This window comes from Rana temporaria, chromosome 10 (assembly GCF_905171775.1).
Source record: "Rana temporaria chromosome 10, aRanTem1.1, whole genome shotgun sequence".
NCBI lineage: Eukaryota > Metazoa > Chordata > Amphibia > Anura > Ranidae > Rana > Rana temporaria.
Genome location: NC_053498.1, coordinates 103,696,507 through 103,716,526, shown reverse-complemented (window position 1 = coordinate 103,716,526; position 20,020 = coordinate 103,696,507). Strand labels below are relative to the sequence as shown.

General features: G+C 41.9%; 1 protein-coding gene across 3 annotated transcripts in view; it reads right to left on the bottom strand.

The window, feature by feature from the left end:
* The window catches only part of PRKCZ (protein kinase C zeta), a 390,682-nt gene that overhangs the window by 143,655 nt on the left and 227,007 nt on the right, over positions 1 to 20,020 (bottom strand). For all 3 annotated transcript variants that reach the window (XM_040325896.1, XM_040325898.1, XM_040325897.1), the window contains one exon: positions 14,755 to 14,886. In XM_040325896.1, coding sequence (XP_040181830.1) covers positions 14,755 to 14,886 — 132 coding nt within the window. The remainder of the gene's footprint in view (positions 1 to 14,754; positions 14,887 to 20,020) is intronic.

Genomic DNA, 20,020 nt, shown 5'->3' with positions numbered 1-20,020 from the left:
CTGGGCCTAAACAGTGCTCCACAGCTATTACAGTACACCCTGTACAGGAAAGAATCACAATGTGGAACCAAAGGTCACATTCAAGGCTAACCTCACCCATCCAGTCTAGCAGGGTTCTGGGTACAGCCTTGAAACTTATGCTGAGGAATTACTGATAGCTGCGAGTCAGAAACCCTCTCAAGCAGTTGTGTCAGTAAAGAATCTGAATTGAAATCACTGACAAAAAACTTTAGAGTAAGGAATGCTAGCAAAAAAAAGGGGGGGGGGGCTTTATTTAGCAGAACTGAAGAGGAAGCATTCAAACTCCTAGGACACTAGCAAAAAAAAAACCTGAGGCATGCCGAGTTGAGGAGTTATATGGGAGCTGACTTACAATCTCTCGGTTTGCCAGTGTTCCCCATCTCATGTAAGTAAGCAATATAATGCACATTTTTATGAATTCAAGTGTCCTTAATGGTCCAAAAAAAAATTGTTGGTCTGAAGCAAAAAAAAAAAAAGTAGACCATCCATTAGAAGTGACAGCTTCCACAGATTCAATCAGTATAAGCAAGGATATCTGAAATAATGGAAGCTTTTAGTGTGGAAGATGGGCTGAGCATTTAAGATGAACAGAAAAAAAGTGAGTGAATGATTTAGGCTCCATTCAAACCAATGTCTTTTTTCATGCTTTTTGCAGAAACGCAGGACATTTTTAACATGGGATCCTATTGAACACATTCACATCAATGCATTTGCATTGCACCCCCCTTGTAGGAGGGCAAATTGGGGGGGGTTTCGTGATTTTTTTTTTACATTCAGCTGTTAGCGAGGAACCCTGCTGACAGCTGATGACTCATCGATTGTCAAATGACGTGGCAGCTGGCATTATTTTTAACATGGGTTCCAGGACATTATTTTTAACACGGGTTCCTGTTCACATCAATGCATTTGTGTGCCTCTGCGAAAGGGTCAAGGTCTTTTTTACACGCAGAATGCAGCTTTTGCATGCAATAGATGTCAATGGACCCGCATTCAAAATGCAAGCACTGCGTTTTTACCGCAATGTTTTTCTTTTACATTCACTGTATATAGCTGGTTGCTAACCGGGAAGATGAGTCATCAGCTGTCAACGAGGTTCTCTGCTGACAGCTGAAAGTAAAGGAAAAAAGATTTGGCAGCTGTCCGAGCATGCAGCCCAGCAGGTCAGGACGGGAAGGGAACAAGCATGTGCCCCCCCCCCCCAACCATACCAGGTCGCATTCCCTCAACATGGGGGTGTTGCCATGGGGCGGGGGGGCCCATGCCCCAAAGCATCCATCTTGTTGCGGGCATTCAGCCTGGTATGGTTCAGGAAAGGGGGGTGTGCTCGGACCTGGAGGGGGGAACCCCATGTCATTTTTTTATTTACAATTTTTTTCCCGGGCAATTGTTTTTCTCTTTTTTTTTTACATTCAGCTGTCAGTGGGGAACCCTGCTGACAGCTGATGACTCATCGTTTGTCAAAGACACGGTGTCCGGCTTCCCGACGCACTTCTTAACAACCGGCTATATACAGTGAACGTAAATAAAGAAAAAAATATGAAAATCATGGTTAAAAAACAACGGAAAGTACAGCAAAAGGCACTGCAAAAACACTCAAAAGCAACATTCATAGATGTGAATGGAGCCTTAGGCTTTGTTTACTATGCATTGGAGGCAGTCTGGGCAATCAACAGTGTGTCCAAAGCTCAATCCACACAGAATATACAAGAAGGGATGGTCCAAACGCCATGAACATGGGCTGGCTTACCCTGTAATCCTAGTCCCTAATCGTAAAATAAGAACAAAGTCATTTATAAAGGCAGAGAGTTCCCATGAAAAGGTGATAAAAAAAGGAACTACAGTACAGAAATTAGTTGCAGTAAGTTATAAATTTAAATGATAGAAGTCTTACACAAAATTGACAAATTTTTAAACCACATACAGTACAATATGGTTGTAAAATCTAATTTAGATTTAATTATGGTCATGTAGTTTAAGGGCCTGCCTGATTGGGTATAATGGAATGGATTGATTGGCCAAGTTCTTAGGCTGTGATATATTTGGTCTGCCTGGAGTTCAGCTTTACTATAATCAAAAGACGTTATCTCAAAGGCTGCTTTGGCTGGCAAAAAGCCACACTCTTGGAAGCCAATGAAGCAGATGATAAAACACTAAGAAACACTAATAACATTTCTTGACTTCACTAAAACAATGTTTCTATTGCTGGTTGCCTGGCTGTTGGCGATTTCCATGTAAAGCAAAAGGTGTCACCAGCCAGGAAGTGAGGGGAATACTCACCTGCAATATAATACAAATGCAATAAAAAACTGAAAAGGGTTCCAGTCCTTCTCTGCTTTAAAGCTAAGGGAAAATTTGGGTCTGAATTTGGGTCGAGGTAATTTGAGAGGCGCTTGTGACGCAACAAACCTGTAACAGATTTGGTGGAAACCACATTATGAATTGAAGAGATCCAAAGACAGGCAACTGAAATGATATGCAAATCTTGACTTTCCCTGTGAATTTGTGGTTGCCTCCACCCCTTTCACTTTCTAAGCCTCTTTACTGGCCCATTGTTATTACAGATGGCCCAAACTGACCAAAAAGTGAATCTCAGGACAAAGGCCATTATTTTACAGGAAAAGTCTACATTTGCATGCAAGTTCCTCTGCCTACATTGCTAGATCCACTGATCTGAAGCATTTTGCTTTTAATATATTATTAAGGTTTTCAATTGAATAGTACAAACATTCCAAAATACAGAACAACATACAAAGTCTGTAGTATTGATGTATATGTCTTTCTTCTTGTTTGGTGAACCAGAACTCATACAAATGATCACTGTACAACGGGGGTCCTGCTGATCGTGATCTACCTCTCGATCGCAAGAGGGTGATGGGTAGATCTTGTGTCCTCAGTGCCGACCCCCACTGTCCAAACAATTCTTTCCCGACTTCGGAGCAGAGCAGCACACACACAAGCAGCTGGCTCTGTAGCATGGCTTCACTGATTCGCCTCACATCAGTCAAGCCCATTTTCTACATCTCATACAGGCACTCTGCATGGATGTGAGGAGAGGGGACGGAAGGCAGCATGTCGGAACAAGCAGATAAAGAACTGATCATTTGGGAAGGGCAAACAGTGGTTGGCGATACACTCCTGACCTGTTAATGCTGGGCTGTATACTCCTGACCTGTTAATGCTGGGCTATATACTATTGATCTGGGAAATCCTGGGCTATATACTTCTGACCTGTAATGCTGGGCTATATACTCCAGTCCTGATCTGTGAACTTTAGTTACTCCTGACCTTGGATAAGTTCATACTTTTACAATGAAATTTGTATTATTATATTTTACTAAGGGCCAATTCAGAAAATAATGTGGTGCAGGCAACACTGCCTTTTGCAATCTGCATGCAGGTACCAATGTATTGGTAACAGCATCCCAAATGCAGATCACAAATGCAGTGCATTTGTGGGCATCATATCGCATGGTTCCGCAGTACCATGCTGTTTGCTGGTGCTTTTTCTGCATTCCAGTGTGATTTGCAGTGAATGGGCTGTTAAAATGTCCTACATGGGGCAAACATGGGAAACGCACAGGAGTGTGTGTCGCAGTACCGTGTGATCCTGGAGTCAATTGGCCCCTAGTTTTCTTCAAAACTGCCCTACTTTTTAATTGCCTTGCTAGGTTAGCTCCCAAAAATAGTGTGTTGTGCCCGGTGATCTTTGATTTTTCCCATGTTGTTCAGGTAGATCTCCACCGCTCTAAGGTTTCCTACCCCTGTTGTACATCGTAATATTAAACACTTCCATACCGGGCCATAGTAATATGACGCCGGCAGGAGCATCTCCTCCCTCATATGACGTCCTCCGGTTTTCATGACTCCTGCTGGCCCCCAGAGTAGCGATCGATGATGGGGTCATTTTGGGGGTAATTGCACTGTTCTGGTGCGCCAGGACCTTCAAAAGATATGATAGGTCATCAGGAAATTATATGTATAATTTATGCTCCTAGCATGCCTGATGGTTCTCCCTCCATGTTGGGCCTCTGTATGTAGCCAGGCTGTGTAAAAGTCTCACACGTGGTATTGCCATACTCGAGGAGTAGCAGAATGTATTTTGGGGTGTAATGTTTGCTATGTACATCTTATAAATTGACAACTGTGTATAAGAAAAAAAAATATGTTTTCATTTTCTTTCCACATTTTCCAAAAACTTGTGGAAAAAATGACATGTTCAAAAGACGCATAATGCATGATAGAATATACATTGGGGTATTTGCTTTCCAAAATGGGGTCATTTTGTGGGTAATTCCACTGTCCTTGTGCTATCCAAGTGTGATAGGTTAAAATGAAATTAGATGTGTAATTGATGCTCCTAGAACACCTGATGGTGCTCCCTGCATGTTGGACCTCTCTATGTGGCCAGGCTGTGAAAAAGTCTCACACATGTGGTATTGCCATACTCAGGAGTAGCAGAATGTATTTTGGGGTGTAATTTAAAGTATGCTTATGTGTGTGTGTGTGAGAAAAAACCTTCCAAGTATTGTGGGGAAAAAATTACAACTTCAAAAAACTCACATTTTCCATCGTTTGTGTAAAACTACTGATCTACTGATGAAGGCCAATGAGAGGCCGACACGTCTGTGATGTCAAGCGAAGCACTGTGGGTCTAGATCTGCGGTGGATGAGCTGGTGATTTGATACATGCTGTTTATATTGTTATTTCTTGTAAGTGTAACTTTTTAGGGGGGCTTTTTTAATAAATTCAAAAGCAGAGAACACTTTGGTACTTGTGTTTTTTGTTTCATGTCCTTAACCCCTGGATAAGTGGAATTGATTATTAAAAAGCGAATGAAGGAAGGTGGTGTTTGGAGACAATTTATACGTTTATTACCCACACAGAGGTGCAGTCTGGAGACTGTAGGAAATGCTACCATTGGTAAAGTGGACTGATCGTGGTGGACACATGGAGTGATCTGTCTAAGTTTTATACTCATCCTTGTGGTGAGCAGGCATTTTAGCAGGTGGTGGTGTGCAATGAAAATTGGATCCATTTAAATAGGATTTTTCACAGCGGTGACCGCTTTGGAAACCTACACATGAACTGTTTTTTATAATTTATTTGTTTTCTTTTTTCATAAAGTGTTTGTTTAATTATTTGTTTATATAAGATTTATAGATATGCAGCGCTACGGCGTTGTTACAGCGGCATAGCATGAATCTGCCGGCATAAGCGCGCCTAAATCAAATGAGGAACAGGGGGCGTGTTTTATGTAAAATAAGCATGACCCCACGTAAATGACGCTTTTTTCGTACGGCGCATGAGCGCGCATGCTCAGTATCACGTTGAATTTTCTAATTAAATTACGCCCGCTCAATGCCTAGACAACGTGAACGTAATTTACACAAAGCCCTATTCGCTAACGTTTTACGCAAATGACGGAAAATTCAGCGCTGGCCCAACGTCCATACTTAACATTGCGTACGCCTCATAGAGCAGGGGTAACTATACGCCGGAAAAAGCCTTACGCAAACGACATAAAAAAATGCGCCGTATCAAGCTAATTTGCATATTCTACGCGGAAATCAAAGGAAGCGCCACCTAGCGGTCAGCGTAAATATACACCTAATATCCGACAGCGTACTAAGACGTACGTCAGTCGGATCTAGCCCCCATTCTGGCGTATCTTGTTTTGTGGATACAAAACAAAGATACGCCGGAGCATCCTAGAAGTTACGCAGCGTATCAATAGATATGCCAACGTAACTTCTTCGTGGATCTGGCCCCTAGTGGGTTATTTTTGTTGTGTTTTTTTCCTCACGTTATTATAGGAGTAATTTATTAGTATTGTGGCGCTGATTGTTTGACTCATGCAAATTGTGAGAAAAACACAGTGTTTTACAAATTGACTATAATACTTTTTATGTATATTTGAACATATTTATTTCTATAAGATGCATTCATTTTAATTGTTAGTGCTGCTCATCACCACTTCCCCTTATTTCCTCACACTGACAGGCCAAAGCAGTGAAAGTGGAAGAGAGCAATATGGTGATCCAGCACTCAGCACATCATGGCTGTCATCACTTCACTTGTCAAGTGGCAAGTAGAAGAGCTCACTCTCTGTCAGGTTATAAGGGAGGAATACAGAATATGGTAGTCTATTAGAGTGAAGCAAAATACAAAAGACGGAATACAGAGGCAAAATAGTTTGCAATCCAAAAGAGAATAAAGTAGTAATACAGAAAATGTATTTCAGGTAGAATCTTTTTGCGGTATATTTCTTATATTTCTATAGTATGTGAACAGGGTACGTGTATGGAAAGTAGCTTTGGAGTTGGGGTCCAAAGCTATTAGTCTGCCAAGGGCTATGACTGATTTTATTCGGGATCTGCCTCTGAGCAGTGAGCAATAAACATTCCTACATTCTGATAAAAACACAAATTTCATTATATTTATTAGTGAATCTCATATACAGTCTCTCGCAAAAGTGAGTACACCTCCAACATTTTAGTAAATATTTTATTATAATTTTTCATGTGACAACACAGAGTGACACTTTGCTACAATGTAAAGGAGTGAGTGTACAGCTTGTATAACAGTGTAAATTTGCTGCCCCCTCAAAATAACTCAACACACATTACAGTATAATGTAAATTACAATCAACGTTATAGAAAAAATACCAGTATCTTTTAAATGTCAGAATTTCACAGTTAATAGATAGGGCTGACCTGCTCTTGAAATATTAGGGTTGGTCTACTTGATATAAACACTGCATCACAGATGTGCTGCTTGTCCAATCTCAACCGTTCTCACTGCTATTAAAGGCTGAAATCCAGGTACATATTTTATAGCTTGGACCAGTGTAAGTATGCATATGCCATAACTGTGGGATCTCTGTAGAAGCTGGAAATAATTGTAGTTATTTTCTAAAACGATCACTGCTGGCCTCTGGGTCCAGTGCTGAGCGGCTTCCCTTCTTCCAAGTGAACATAGAGATTTATTTGCTCAGCAAAGGTGCCATTTACAGAACCTGCATTTTTCTCAATAAATGCAAGGTGTTCTCTGTATGCAGCCAGTGGACACGGTAGCCTCTTTACCAGGTTAACTTCTTTGAGAAAAATGCAAGGTGTCCTGTGATTGGCACCTGTGCCAAGCAGGTGACCCCCTGTGGATACTATACATGGAACTCAGAAGGTAGCAGTGATTGCTGTAGAAATAGAAACGATTCCAAGCTGAACCAATGTAACCATGTTATAAAATTCATACCCTGAGGTCAGTTTTAACTCTTTCTCCCCAGATAAGTATTAATATTATTATTATAGAGTATTTACCTAGTGTCAGCAGCTTGAGCAGTGCATTACAAAATAAAGGGGGACAGTACAGTTACAAATTCAAGACATGAGGGTTAGGAGGGCTGATTTAAAAAGTATTAGCTGTGAGGTAATGAGTAGAAGGTGAAAGTAAAAGCTCTCAGTTTTCAGGTATATGTGGGATAGGCCTTCTAAGAGAGGGCTTTTCAGGGATCTTCTAAATGCACATGAAAGGTGCATGTCTTGAAAACGATTTTGTGTTCAATAAGCAACAGAGCACAAGTAGTAAGAAATCTGCATGTTGTTCAGGCTGCACAACACACTTGAGTCACAACTTGGAGATTTGCCTCACGCTAGTGGTTACAAATTTATCCAAGAACAGAAAACAAGGCATTCTAATTGTACTCCTCTGCCACTTGGGTTGTCATGGTAACAATTGATACTGGACAGGGAAAGTCATGATTATAGCTGGAAGTGAAAAGAAATATATAAAAAAAATATTCCTTCCTTTTGGAAAGAATGCATGAATATATTAGATGAATGTTCCACAGACAGAAAGTGATTATTTATTGATAGAACCCAAGTGCAGATACTTATATTATGGTTTATTACACAGGTTGTCAGCCAGTGCTATGTGTAACCAAGGGGATAATTCAGACAAGTTCAAAGAGTTCTTGCTACCTGCTAAAGTACATTAAGCATATTATTATCTACAGTGTTTCAGTAAGCATTAAATTATTTATAACAGAGATCTAAGGAATATTTTTTTTAAGTTAAAGTTGAACGTCAGGCAAATTAAATGCATACAAGGGAGCCATTTTACTTTCCAAAGGATTTGTATTTCTTTCCATCAGTTCAGACTGCCCTACTAGTACAGCCCTGTCTAGGAGACAGGATTTTAATCCTGCTAGATAGGTTAATATTTACAGGTCTTGTCCCTCCTCCAGCCTGTGACTGGACAGCAGTGAAGCAGCACACCAATGTGCTCATTGTTCTGGTATGGAGCTTGGGGAGGACCCCATGCATTGTTTGCTTTCTTTTTGCCATGGGTTCCCCCTTAAAATCCATACCAGACCCCAAAGTGCCCGATATGAATTTGGGGGGGGGGGCACGTAGTTTTTTCCACCAATGCCGGTTCTCTTATTTACATTCTGCTGTCAGCAGGGAATCCCCTTCCGACAGCAGGGATAGCTCATCATTATTAGGAATATGTTGGGTGTCGGCTCCTTAACAACTGATGACTCATCCCTGCTGCTGATAGGCAGGTGCTGTCTCCTAACCAACAAGTCTATATTTATACTTTCTTTTTATTTGTTTTTTGAGTATAGATCTAGATTAGTCCCAAAGATGTTTGAATCCACTTACTGTTGACTTACTCACTACCTCTGCTCCAAGTACATCTCAAGCATCAACTACCCTTTCAGTAAAATAATACTTTCTAAGATCAGTTTTTAACTTTCCTGAAAATTGTGCCCTTAAAAACCCTTATTCAAACCCTTGATGTATTTACAGGTTTCACTCATGTCTCCCATTTCCCATCTTTACTTCCAGACTGCACATACCAAGTTCCTAAAGTCTCTGATTGGTTTTATCCAGTCCCGGGACAAGGTCATCCAGCGACCAGGGCAAAAGTGCCAAACCGAGTCCCCCATCCTGTGTAAGGGTGTAGGATGCAGCACCAAAACATTTAACCCACGTGGCAGCCATACGAAGCCATGTGGGTTAGTGGTGTTACGAGTGGATGCGGATCCAGGTGACATCAGTCCCCGGACCCAGTGTTTGAACCTTACTTGTGAGCGCCATGTTTGCACTTTTGAAATACTTTTTATACATTAATAAAATGTGAGTATTTGACCTCAGAAGTGGCTGAGTAATATGCGATTGCTAGAACATACTACACTATATGTGGATGTTTTCTTTATATTTGTACAGCGGAGTGTATGGAGAAACAGCCAGCTGAGGTTGGCATATACAACTAGGAGTCATACTGTGTGGATGAGACCAGATGATCGTCATACCTATAGAACGATTGTTGTTCTAAAAGCCTGTATGATCTGCATTCATTTGCAGATCCACCTGCAAGGTGAGCAAGCATTTTAGCTGGTAGTGGAGCACCTGTGTGGCGGTGGAGTACATATTGTATAAGGGTGTAAAGCCTTCAACATTGCTTTTGGATATAAATTGCGGACTATATTTTTCAGTGAAGCACCCCATTGTTTTTAAGGCTGAAGGGCCCTAAACACGGACACGTTTGAATTGTAGCACATTGTTTATAAGGGAGTGCTACTTTCACTTTGTTCCTGTTTTTTATGTTTTGGATTTTTTTTTTTATGTCCTTATGTGTATAAGGGGTTGATGCCATATGAATATGATTTTGATACAAGAGATTTTCTATATGTTTAAGTACTTATGATTATGTTCACTTAACACAAGAGATTAGTCATATAACTAGGCAATCTGTTTTAACCACTTGCTGACCACTATACGTCGGCACAATGGCAGCAGTGGGCAAATGGGCGTATCTGTACGTCCCCTTTAATTTGACGTCTAGCTGGCACGCGCCCACCGTGTACTCCATGAGAGTGCCTGCGAACTCGATGTTCGCCAGCGGCCTGCGATTGTGACATGGAGAGGCAGGGGGAGATGTCTATGTAAACAAGGCATTTCGGTGTTCTGCCTAGCGATATGACAGGGAGCTACTGCTCCCTGTCATCGAGAGCAGTGATCGCTGTTATGTTAGTGGTAGCCCACCCCCCACATTTAGAATCACTCCCTAAGACACACTTAACCCCTTGATCACCCTCTAGTGTTTAACCCTTTTCCTGCCAGTGTCATTTACATTTACAGAAATCATGGACACAACGATGAAACTCATCAACTTCCTCAGGGTATCCTCATTCCATCAACATCATTTACTAAAAGAGTTTAACCGCTTGAGGACCGCTGCACGATGATATACGTTGACAAAATGGCACGGCTGGGCACAAGGGCGTACATGTACACATTAGCGCACACTTAACCCCTACAGCGCCCCCTCCTGGTTGACCCCTTCACTGCCAGTATCATTTTTACAGTAAACAGTGCATTTTTATAGCAGTCACGATAAAAATCACTGATCGCCGCCATAACTAGAAAAAAAAAAAAATATTAATAAAAATGCAATAAAACTATCCCCTATTTGGTAGACGCTATAAATTTTGCGCAAACCAATCAATAAAATCTTATTGCGATTTTTTTTACCAAAAATATGTAGAAGAATACGTATCGGCCTAAACTGAGGAAACTTTTTTATATTTATATATATATATATATATATATATATATATATATATATATATATATATATATATATATATATATTTTGGGGGGGGGGGATATTTATTATAGCAAACAGTAAAAAAATATTGATTTTTTTTTTTCAAAATTGTCGCTCTATTTTTGTTTATAGAGCAAAAAATTTGAACCGCAGAGGTGATCAAATACCACCAAAAGAAAGCTCTATTTATGGGAAAAAAAAGGATGTCAATTTTGTTTGGGTACCACGTCGCATGACCGCACAATTATCAGTTAAAGCAACGCAGTGCCGAATCGCAAAAAGTGGTCTGGTCTTTAACCACTTGCCGCCCGCCAATGACAGATTGACGTAGGCAAAGTGGTTGTAGAATCCTGACTGGACGTCATATGACGTCCTCAGGATTCTGAGCCGCTGCGCGCCCCCGGGGGCGCGCATCGCGGTGATTGTTGTTGCGGGGTGTCAGTCTGACACCCCGCAACACCGATCTCGGTAAAGAGACTCTCACGGAGACTCTTTACCACGTGATTTACCACGTGATCACGGTGTAAACAGGAAGAGCCGTCGATGGCTCTTCCTCACTCGCGTCTGACAGACGCGAGTAGAGGAGAGCCGATCGGCGGCTCTCCTGACAGAGGGGTTCGCGCTGATTGTTTATCAGCGCAGCCCCCCCTCGGATCGCCACATGGACCACCAGGGATGCCCACCAGGGAAGGGCAAAACAAAAAAAACGGGGAAAAAAAAGTCCAAATAAAAAAAAAAAAAGTCTGAAAAAAAAAAAAGTCTGGGGGAAAAAAAAGGAGGCAAAAAAAAAAAAAATGCCAATCAGTGCCCACAAATGGGCACTGACTGGCAACAAGTAAATCAGTGCCGCCCCACAGTGTCCATCAGTGCCGCCCCACAGTGTCCATCAGTGCCGCCCCACAGTGCCCATCAGTGCCACCCCACAGTGCCCATCAGTGCCACCCCACAGTGCCCATCTGTGCCGCCCATGAGTGCCCATCTGTGCCGCCCATGAGTGCCCATCTGTGCCGCCCATGAGTGCCCATCAGTGCCGCCCATGAGTGCCCAGTGCCGCCTATGTGTGCCCATGAGTGCCGCCTATGTGCCCATCAGTGCCGCATACCAGCGCCGCCAATCAGTGCCACCTCATCTGTGCCCGTCAGTACTACCTCGTCGATGTCCATCAGTGCCATCTCATCTGTGCCCATCAGTGCCACCATATCAGTGCCCGTAATTGAAAGAAAAAACGTACTTATTTACAAAAAAGTTACAGAAAAAAATAAAAAACGTAATTTTTTTCAAAATTTTCGGTCTTTTTTTAGTTGTTGCGCAAAAAAAAAAAAAATCGCAGAGGTGATCAAATACCACCAAAAGAAAGCTCTATTTGTGGGGAAAAAAGGACGCCAATTTTGTTTGGGTACAGTGTAGCATGACCGCGCAATTGCCATTCAAAGTGCGACAGTGCTGAAAGCTGAAAATTGGCTTGGGCGGGAAGGTACGTAAGTGCCCTGTATGGAAGTGGTTAAGCTGCATAATGTTAGATGGCTGAGTAAAGGCAATGTATTGGAACGCTTTTGGTCCATTCGAACAGAAGTAGTGGCTTTCTCAGTGCAACTCCAAAGTCAGAAAGCAAGAGACAGTTTTCACGGTTTCTACACGATGAGGGCACAATGGATAATATTGCTTTCCTAGTGGACATAACATCACACCCTAATGAACTCAATTTAAAGCTCCAGGGCAAGAACAATTCCATCTATGATTTGATGACCGCTGTCCGCTTCTTCCAGAGAAAACTGGATTTGTTCAAGGAGAGTGCTTGCATTTCACAAAAGTGAAAGAACAGATTCAAGGAAAGAGATGTTTCTCCTTTTGTTGACTTCATAAATAAACTCCTTGGAAACTTCAGTAAAAGGTTCGATAGCTTCAGTCTTGGACAGCAGATCCTCCTGTTCATCCACAATCCATTCCTCATTAAAGCTGTCAGAGTGTTTTCAAAAGAGGTGATGTCTGCATCAAGTGGGCACATGAGGGATCTCTACAGACAGAACTGATTGATCTGCAAACAAATGTTGCACTAAGAGAGCACTTTGGAGGACCTGATCCTGCTCATTTCTGGCTACAGACTGTTCCTGAGACCATTTTCCCTTGTCTAACCAAGGTAGCACTACACACCTTGACCATGTTTGGATCTACGTACAGCTGTGAGTCAGCTTTCTCCACTATGAACTTACCAATGAGCACCTACATATGTGCATGAGAATAGCAGTAACTCAATTTAAGCCAAGATTCAAACTACTGGCAGGACAATCAAAAGCTCATTTTTCTCACTAGACAGGGAAGGTTTTTGCACGGTAAAAAAAAATGAAATAAAACTGAGGATAATTTGTGCACTTTTTCAAATTAACACCTTTAGTTGTTGAAGTCAGAAGGTGCTTGTTTCTTTTACTTGAAAAATGGATGTTCGTTTTATGTTTTATTAACCACTTCCCGCCCGGTCAATAGCATATTGACGTCTGGGAAGAGTTTGTGTTATCCTGACTGGACGTCTATTGACGTCCTGCAGGATAACAGCCGCCGCGCGCCCGTGGGGGCGTGCATTGCGGCAATCGGTGGTGTGGTGTGTCAGTCTGACACACCGCAACACCGATCTCAGTAAAGAGCCTTCGTCGGAGGCATCCACATATGTATACATAACATATGCCAATCAGTGCCCACAAATGGGCACTGACTGGCACAAACAAAATTTGTGATGCCCAGCAATGCCACCCACCAGTGTCTATCATTGCCACCTATCAGTGCTCATCCGTGCCCATATATCAGTGCCCACCCATGCCACCCATCAGTTCCACCCATAAGTACTCAGTGCCAGCTATGAGTGCCCATCAGTGCCAGCTATAAGTGCCCATCAGTGCCGCCTATGAATGCCCATGAGTGCCACCTCAGTGCCCATCATCAGTGCCACCTTATCAGTGCCCATCATCAGTGCCGCCTTATCAATGCCCGTCAGTGCCGCCTTATCAGTGCCCGTCATTGAAGAATAAAAGGTACTTATTTACAAAATAAATTAACAGAAACAAAGAAAAACTTAGTTTTTTTAAAAAATTTACGCACTTTTTTTTATTTGTTGCGCAAAAAAAATTGAAATCGCAGATGTGATCAAATACCACCAAAAGAAAGCACTATTTGTGGGAACAAAATGATAAAAAATTTGTTTGGGTACAGTGTAGCATGACCGCACAATTGTCATTCAAATTGCGACAGCGCTGAAAGCTGAAAATTGGCTTAGGCAGGAAGGTGTATAAGTGCCTGGAATGGAGGTGGTTAAAGAGTTATTGATTTATTTCCATATTGTTTTTGTTAAAAATAGTTGTTTGTTTTCCATACAAAGACAAGAGCAAATGTAAAGCTATCCTAGTTCCAACTGTCCACATGTTTAATGTTTTAACTGAAACTTGACAATAAATAATGTTGAAATGCTAAGGAAATTGTACATTTCTCATGTTTTGATAGACATACAGTGACTAAAATCTTTCAGTCATGGCACAGACTTGAGATTCGGACCTCGGCACAAAAGAAAATTTTGGCGACCAGACCTCCGTGAATTTTAATTCAGTACCCCCGTGTTAGTGGTTCAACAACTATACATTGGTATTTATCCAAGAGTTCTTAGCTTTATCGGAGCCAGTTCCTCTGCCTCTAGAAATCCTGAAAATTTATCGTGATTATCAAAACCAAGATGATCCCCCAACTTGTTATTACACTAAACTGTATTTTGCAGGGAGATCCAGAACCTGACACTGTTGTCTGGCAAGTGTGTCTGTATAAGAAAACTGGCTCACGAGAATTACAAATCCTTTGCCAGGCAGAATAGTTTACACACATGTAATTTTAAATATTTTAGCCATTTACCTAGAGTTTAAATGTTGAAATCATTTTTTGGGTACATGTGTCTATTTTAAGGAGACAATGTGTTTTTTTAATGGAATGGAGCAGGTTTTGGGTGGAGATATCATCTATGTACAGTAGTACACATTGGATGCTGAGAAGCCTCATCAGCTAAAATGTATACTTGGCACGATTCAGTGGGGTCAAACCACGTCTGTGTTTCTCCACAAAGCACAAATGAAACAGGGAAACTCACCATATGCTTCTTGCAGGTCAGTGGGACAAGTATGTGACAGCGTTTATGGACAAGTAGTTTGCAGTTGATACACTTGTAGCCTTGCCTGCCAAGGCCCCATATCCTTTCACTGCACTGGCCACAGTAGGCTTTCTGGAAGCAAAAGACAAAAAGCATTCTTACCATAAATTCATGAACACCAGTTCTTTATATTGGATCAATACTCAAGTGTTAACATAAAAGGTATGCCAAGCATGCATCAAATAACCGAATGGCTGAAAAACTTATTTTTCTTAAAGAAAATGCTGCTATGTGTTCCCTTCGGTGTTGATCACTTGTCTGAAGCCTAGTCACTTGGTCATGTGATCTCTTCTAAAGGTGAAGATCAACCAATCCAAACGAATCCTCTCCTTCGGTAAAAAGTACATGACCAAGTGCTTAGGCCTTCAGAAATGTGAGAAAACCTGAAGGTAAAAATACATACAGTATTTTCTTTCTATATATATATATCTTAGCAATACTGTTACCATAACTTGATGTTACCATTCCAATATAGATACACTTTAGGCTCCATTCACACCAATGCATTTTTTAATGCCTTTTGTATAAACGTAGGACATTATTTTTAACATGGGTTCCTATGGAAACACGTTCACATCAATGCATTTTTTGCCTTCGCATTTTTGGAAAGGGTCAGGGACTTTTTTAAATGCAAAACGCTGCTATTTCTGCTTTTTTGGTATAGACTTCAATGGAGACGCTGCAGAAAAGCATGTAGTGCGTTCTTACCGTGATTTTTGCATTTTTAAATCTGCCCAACACCACATTTGCCTTAAAAATAAATAAAAAAAACACCAACCGCTGCAAAATTGTGGTAAAAAAAAAAAAAAAACCCTGCAAAAACGCTCAAAAGCATCATGCATAGGTGTAAATAGAGCCTTATGGATGAGACTCCTGTATCACCACACCCAATTAATCAGCTGTATACTTGCTATGCCTTCCAATTTGCTGCAACTTCACCCTTTGTAGAATCACTATACGTGGTTTTGTAGCCGCCTGACCAGACGTCCTGCTTACGATTTCCTCCTGCGCCCTCCACATCTAGCCTGTGAAACCAAAAGCCACCGGCGCCACCGAGAGTGATGAGACTGTGCTGTATTAAAACAGTTTTGGACCTCTGGAACATCTTGGTTGCTGATTTCGATGTGCCGATTACCAACACTGTCTAGTGAGTGCAATCATTTATGAATAAATCTTGCCTTTTTAATTGCTGCACTTAGCTTGGTGCTGCTCTCTGTTTTTTATTCCATTCTATATCCAGAGTCACTTCTGCTCTTCAGCATGTCGCCTTCAAGTGTCAACCTACAGATTGTCATGATCTCCTAAGGTTAGTACCCAGGATACATGGACTTTGTTCTTGGGCTACCTGTATCCATCCATCCACCTAAACCAGGGGTCTCCAAACTGCGGCCCAGGGGCCAGATGTGGCCCGTTGCTTGCTTTTATCTGGCCCTCAGGGCAGTGTTTCTCTCACTGATACAAGACACTATTCCTTCCACTGACACCATCAATAGGGCACTATTCCTCCCACGGACACCAACAATGGGGCACAATTCCTCCCACTGACACCAACGATGGGATACTATTCCTTCTACGGACACCAACGATGGGACACTATTCCTCCCACTGACACCAACGATGGCACACTATTCCTCCCACTGACATCAATAATAAGGCACCGTTCCTCCCACCGACACCAATGATGGGGTACTATTCCTCCCACTGACATCAATAATAGGACACTATTCCTCCCACTGACACCAACAATAGGATACTATTCTTCCCACTGACACCAATAATAGTGCACCATTCCTCCCACTGACACCAATGATGGGGTACAATTCCTCCCACTGACACCAATGATGGGGTACAATTCCTCCCACTGACACCAATGATGGGGTACTATTCCTCCCACGACACCAATGATGGGGTACTATTTAGAGGTCGACCGATATGGGTTTTTCTCTGGCCGATGCCGATATTGAGAAATTGAGGCGGCCGATATACGATGCCGATCTTTTTGGGCTGATATGTTAGGCCGATTTAAAAAAAAAAAAATTCCCCTTCATCTCATAAAATCTAACAGTTGGACCCCTTTCACACTGGGGTGTTTTTCAAGCTTTTTTTGGCTAAAAATAGCACCTGTAAAGTGCCTGCAAAACGGCTTCCCTGCAGTCTCAGTGTGAACGCCTGAGGGCTTTCACACTGAGGCGGTGTGCTGGCAGGACGTTAAAAAAAAGTCCTGCAAGCAGCATCTTTGGAGTGGTGTATACCGCTCCTCCACCACTCCTGCCCATTAAAATGAATGGGCACTGCTGCCGAAGCACCTGCAAAGTGCTTCTGCAGCGGTGCTACACAGGCGCACTTAACCTCTTCATCGGACGCTAGCTGGGTTATAAGCGCCCCGCTGGCAGCTGAATAGCGCCTGCCCGCTCCAGTGTGAAAGCAGCGGAGATCTGCCGAAAAAAAAAAACATTAAAAGTCAGCAGCTACAAATACTGGAGCTGCTGACTTTTAATATATGGTCACTTACCTGTCCCTGGGCACACGTGATGTCAGCACCCGAAGCCGATCTCTTCCTCGGCTCTCTGGTGCTGCCCCGGCCATCTTCGGTAAGGGAATCAGGAAGCAGGCACAAAAACAGGTAATCAAAACTTTTGGACGAAGAAAAAAAAAAAAACGGGCTAACTTTACTGTTTTTTTTTTTTTTTTAGTTATTCATTAAAGTGTATTTTTTCCCCAAAAAATGTGTTTAAAAGACTGCTGCCCAAATACCGTGTGACAAATTATTGCAACAACCGCTATTTTATTCCCTAGGGTCTCTGCTAAAATATATAATGTTTGGGGGTTCTAAGTGATTTTCTAGCAGAAAATACAGGATTTTTAATTGTAAGCAACAAGTGTCAGAAAATATTTAGTCTTTAAATGGTTAAACTGAGAACTTCTACACAAGTTCAGTTCATTGATAAGTAGCACCATTGTATTATTTTCTCAAACTTGGCAGGCTGCCCAGAGACGCTCCAACTTCAGGCAACTTGCAATGACTTCTGTGTCATAGAAGTCAATGCAAGTCCCGCTGAAGTAAATTGTCTTTTTTTTTTAAAAAAACAATCGGCCTATGGCGATTAATTAAAAAGTGCCAAAAAACGGACGATATATGAGTCGACCTCTAGTACTATTCCTCCTATGACACCAATAATGGGGTACTATTCCTCCCACTGTTACCAACGACAGTGTACTATTCCTCCCACTGACACGTCCGGCCCCCCTACAGTCTAAAGGACAGTAAGCTGGCCCTTTGGTTAGAACATTTGGAGACCCCTGATCTAAACCAACATAACCAGTAACATCTTCCCCTATTCATTTTTCCCATTCCCCACTAATATGTATTCCTGGTTTTGATGCTGTAAATATATTCTGATCATTGTGTATGGCTGACTCTCCTCTAGAGGTGTCCCCCTGCTCATTTCATGGAGTGCCTTAGCGCGACAAACATGGTTGTTTTAAAGCCCCGTTAACATTTAGGCCAGCCATACATGATTAAAACCATTAATGCACAGGCTAAATGTACCAAGTTGATCGATCGATCAACTTGACTACGACCAGCTTGCCTGGATTCTCTTACGATTATCTCCAATGGCTGCTATAGCCGCTAGTGATAATCTCGGATATTCACAATGGCTCGGCAGGAGGGATTCACATCACCCGTGGTTGCAGGAAATAAATTTTCACCATGTATGGCAGACCCCAATTTTAATCTGAGATATATATATATTCTAGGTCTTAGGCCTGGTTCACACTTATGTATTTTGTGCGTTTTGAGTTTTGCAGAAACACACTACAGTCCATTTAACAGTTTCCTATGAATGTAGTTCACATCTGTGCATTTTATGGAAAGGGCAAGGGAAAGGCCATGTTTATATACCCGTAAGGCACAGCAGCAGCCAGCAGACCATTAAAAATAAATGGCAGCACCTCAGTGAATCTTTTCGTACATCTGAGCATTCACATTTGCCTGTCCCAGTACAGATGCTTGGATGTGCAAGGATTCATAGAGCCACAGCCTTCTGGCAGATCAGATGACAGTCGGATGGAAACTGGCAGTCAGTGTTTTCTATCCGACAGCCCATAGAGTATAGAAGGTTGTGTCCATGTCCGCTCTGCAAAAGCGGAGCGGAGCGGACCTGTCTGCCTGCTCAGCAGGGATCAGCAAAGAGTTTGCCTGTTGAGCGGGTGGAGTACAGTGGAGTGGGTGGCCGAAGAGGAGTGAAATGGGCCTAAGCCCGCTGTTCTCTATGGGGCGGTCAGATGGAAACGGACTACCAGTCTGTTTTTAGTGGAAAGGGTGCTCCAAAGAGAGCAATTCATGGTCCTATCTGGCCCCCCTGAAACACTGACAGGCGGACCCAATCGGTCCATCAGTGTGAAAGGAGCCCAACTCTAAAATACTGTAACAGTTTGATTAAACTGAGGCGCCAATAGTAAATATTATATTGGGCTAAGCTTACCCACTGACAATCTTCCCTATTGGTCAGTGAGGATAACTAGGGATGATTGATAAAGACACATGATATGGGCTGGCTCACTAGTCTAATTTCCTGCAGTAAAGCATACCATTTTAATTTTTATGGAGCTTATTTTTAAGCAGAAACACACTTCATTACAATTTGGCTAGTTTACCACTATGTGTTGTGTATTTTAAAGTCTTAAATAGGCAGCACTGTCTCTGTTAAGATCGCAAAGCATGCCCCTTTAAATGTATGACAAATTCCCACAGAGCAAGTATCATGCTTTGTTTTCACACTTTTAGCACATCTGCACTACATAAACACAACTAGCAAAACGAAAAAGAAAAAAAAAAAGTTCCTTAGAAGTGCACACAGGTGCATTCGAAAAGGCATAAAGTACAAGATACTGTCTTAGCATGTTAATTGCTCAGAAGTGCCAGATGTATGTGCACCTCTGGATATCTGCACTTCATACCGGTTCATAACCCTTTGGTTTCTTAAAGGATAGTGTACCTTTAATGGAATACTTTTCTGAGAGAAACATAATAAGCTACCATTCTGGAATTGTCATTACAAAAAAAGAACTTCCTGGTCATCAAGTTGACCTTCTAGCTTCATGATTTTAAAGCACTAACCCAGTATGCAGACAAGAGCTTTTCTCTGCCGTTCCTGATCTGCATAATACAGTAGTTTGTGGTCAATAACTCAGGAAGTGTTGA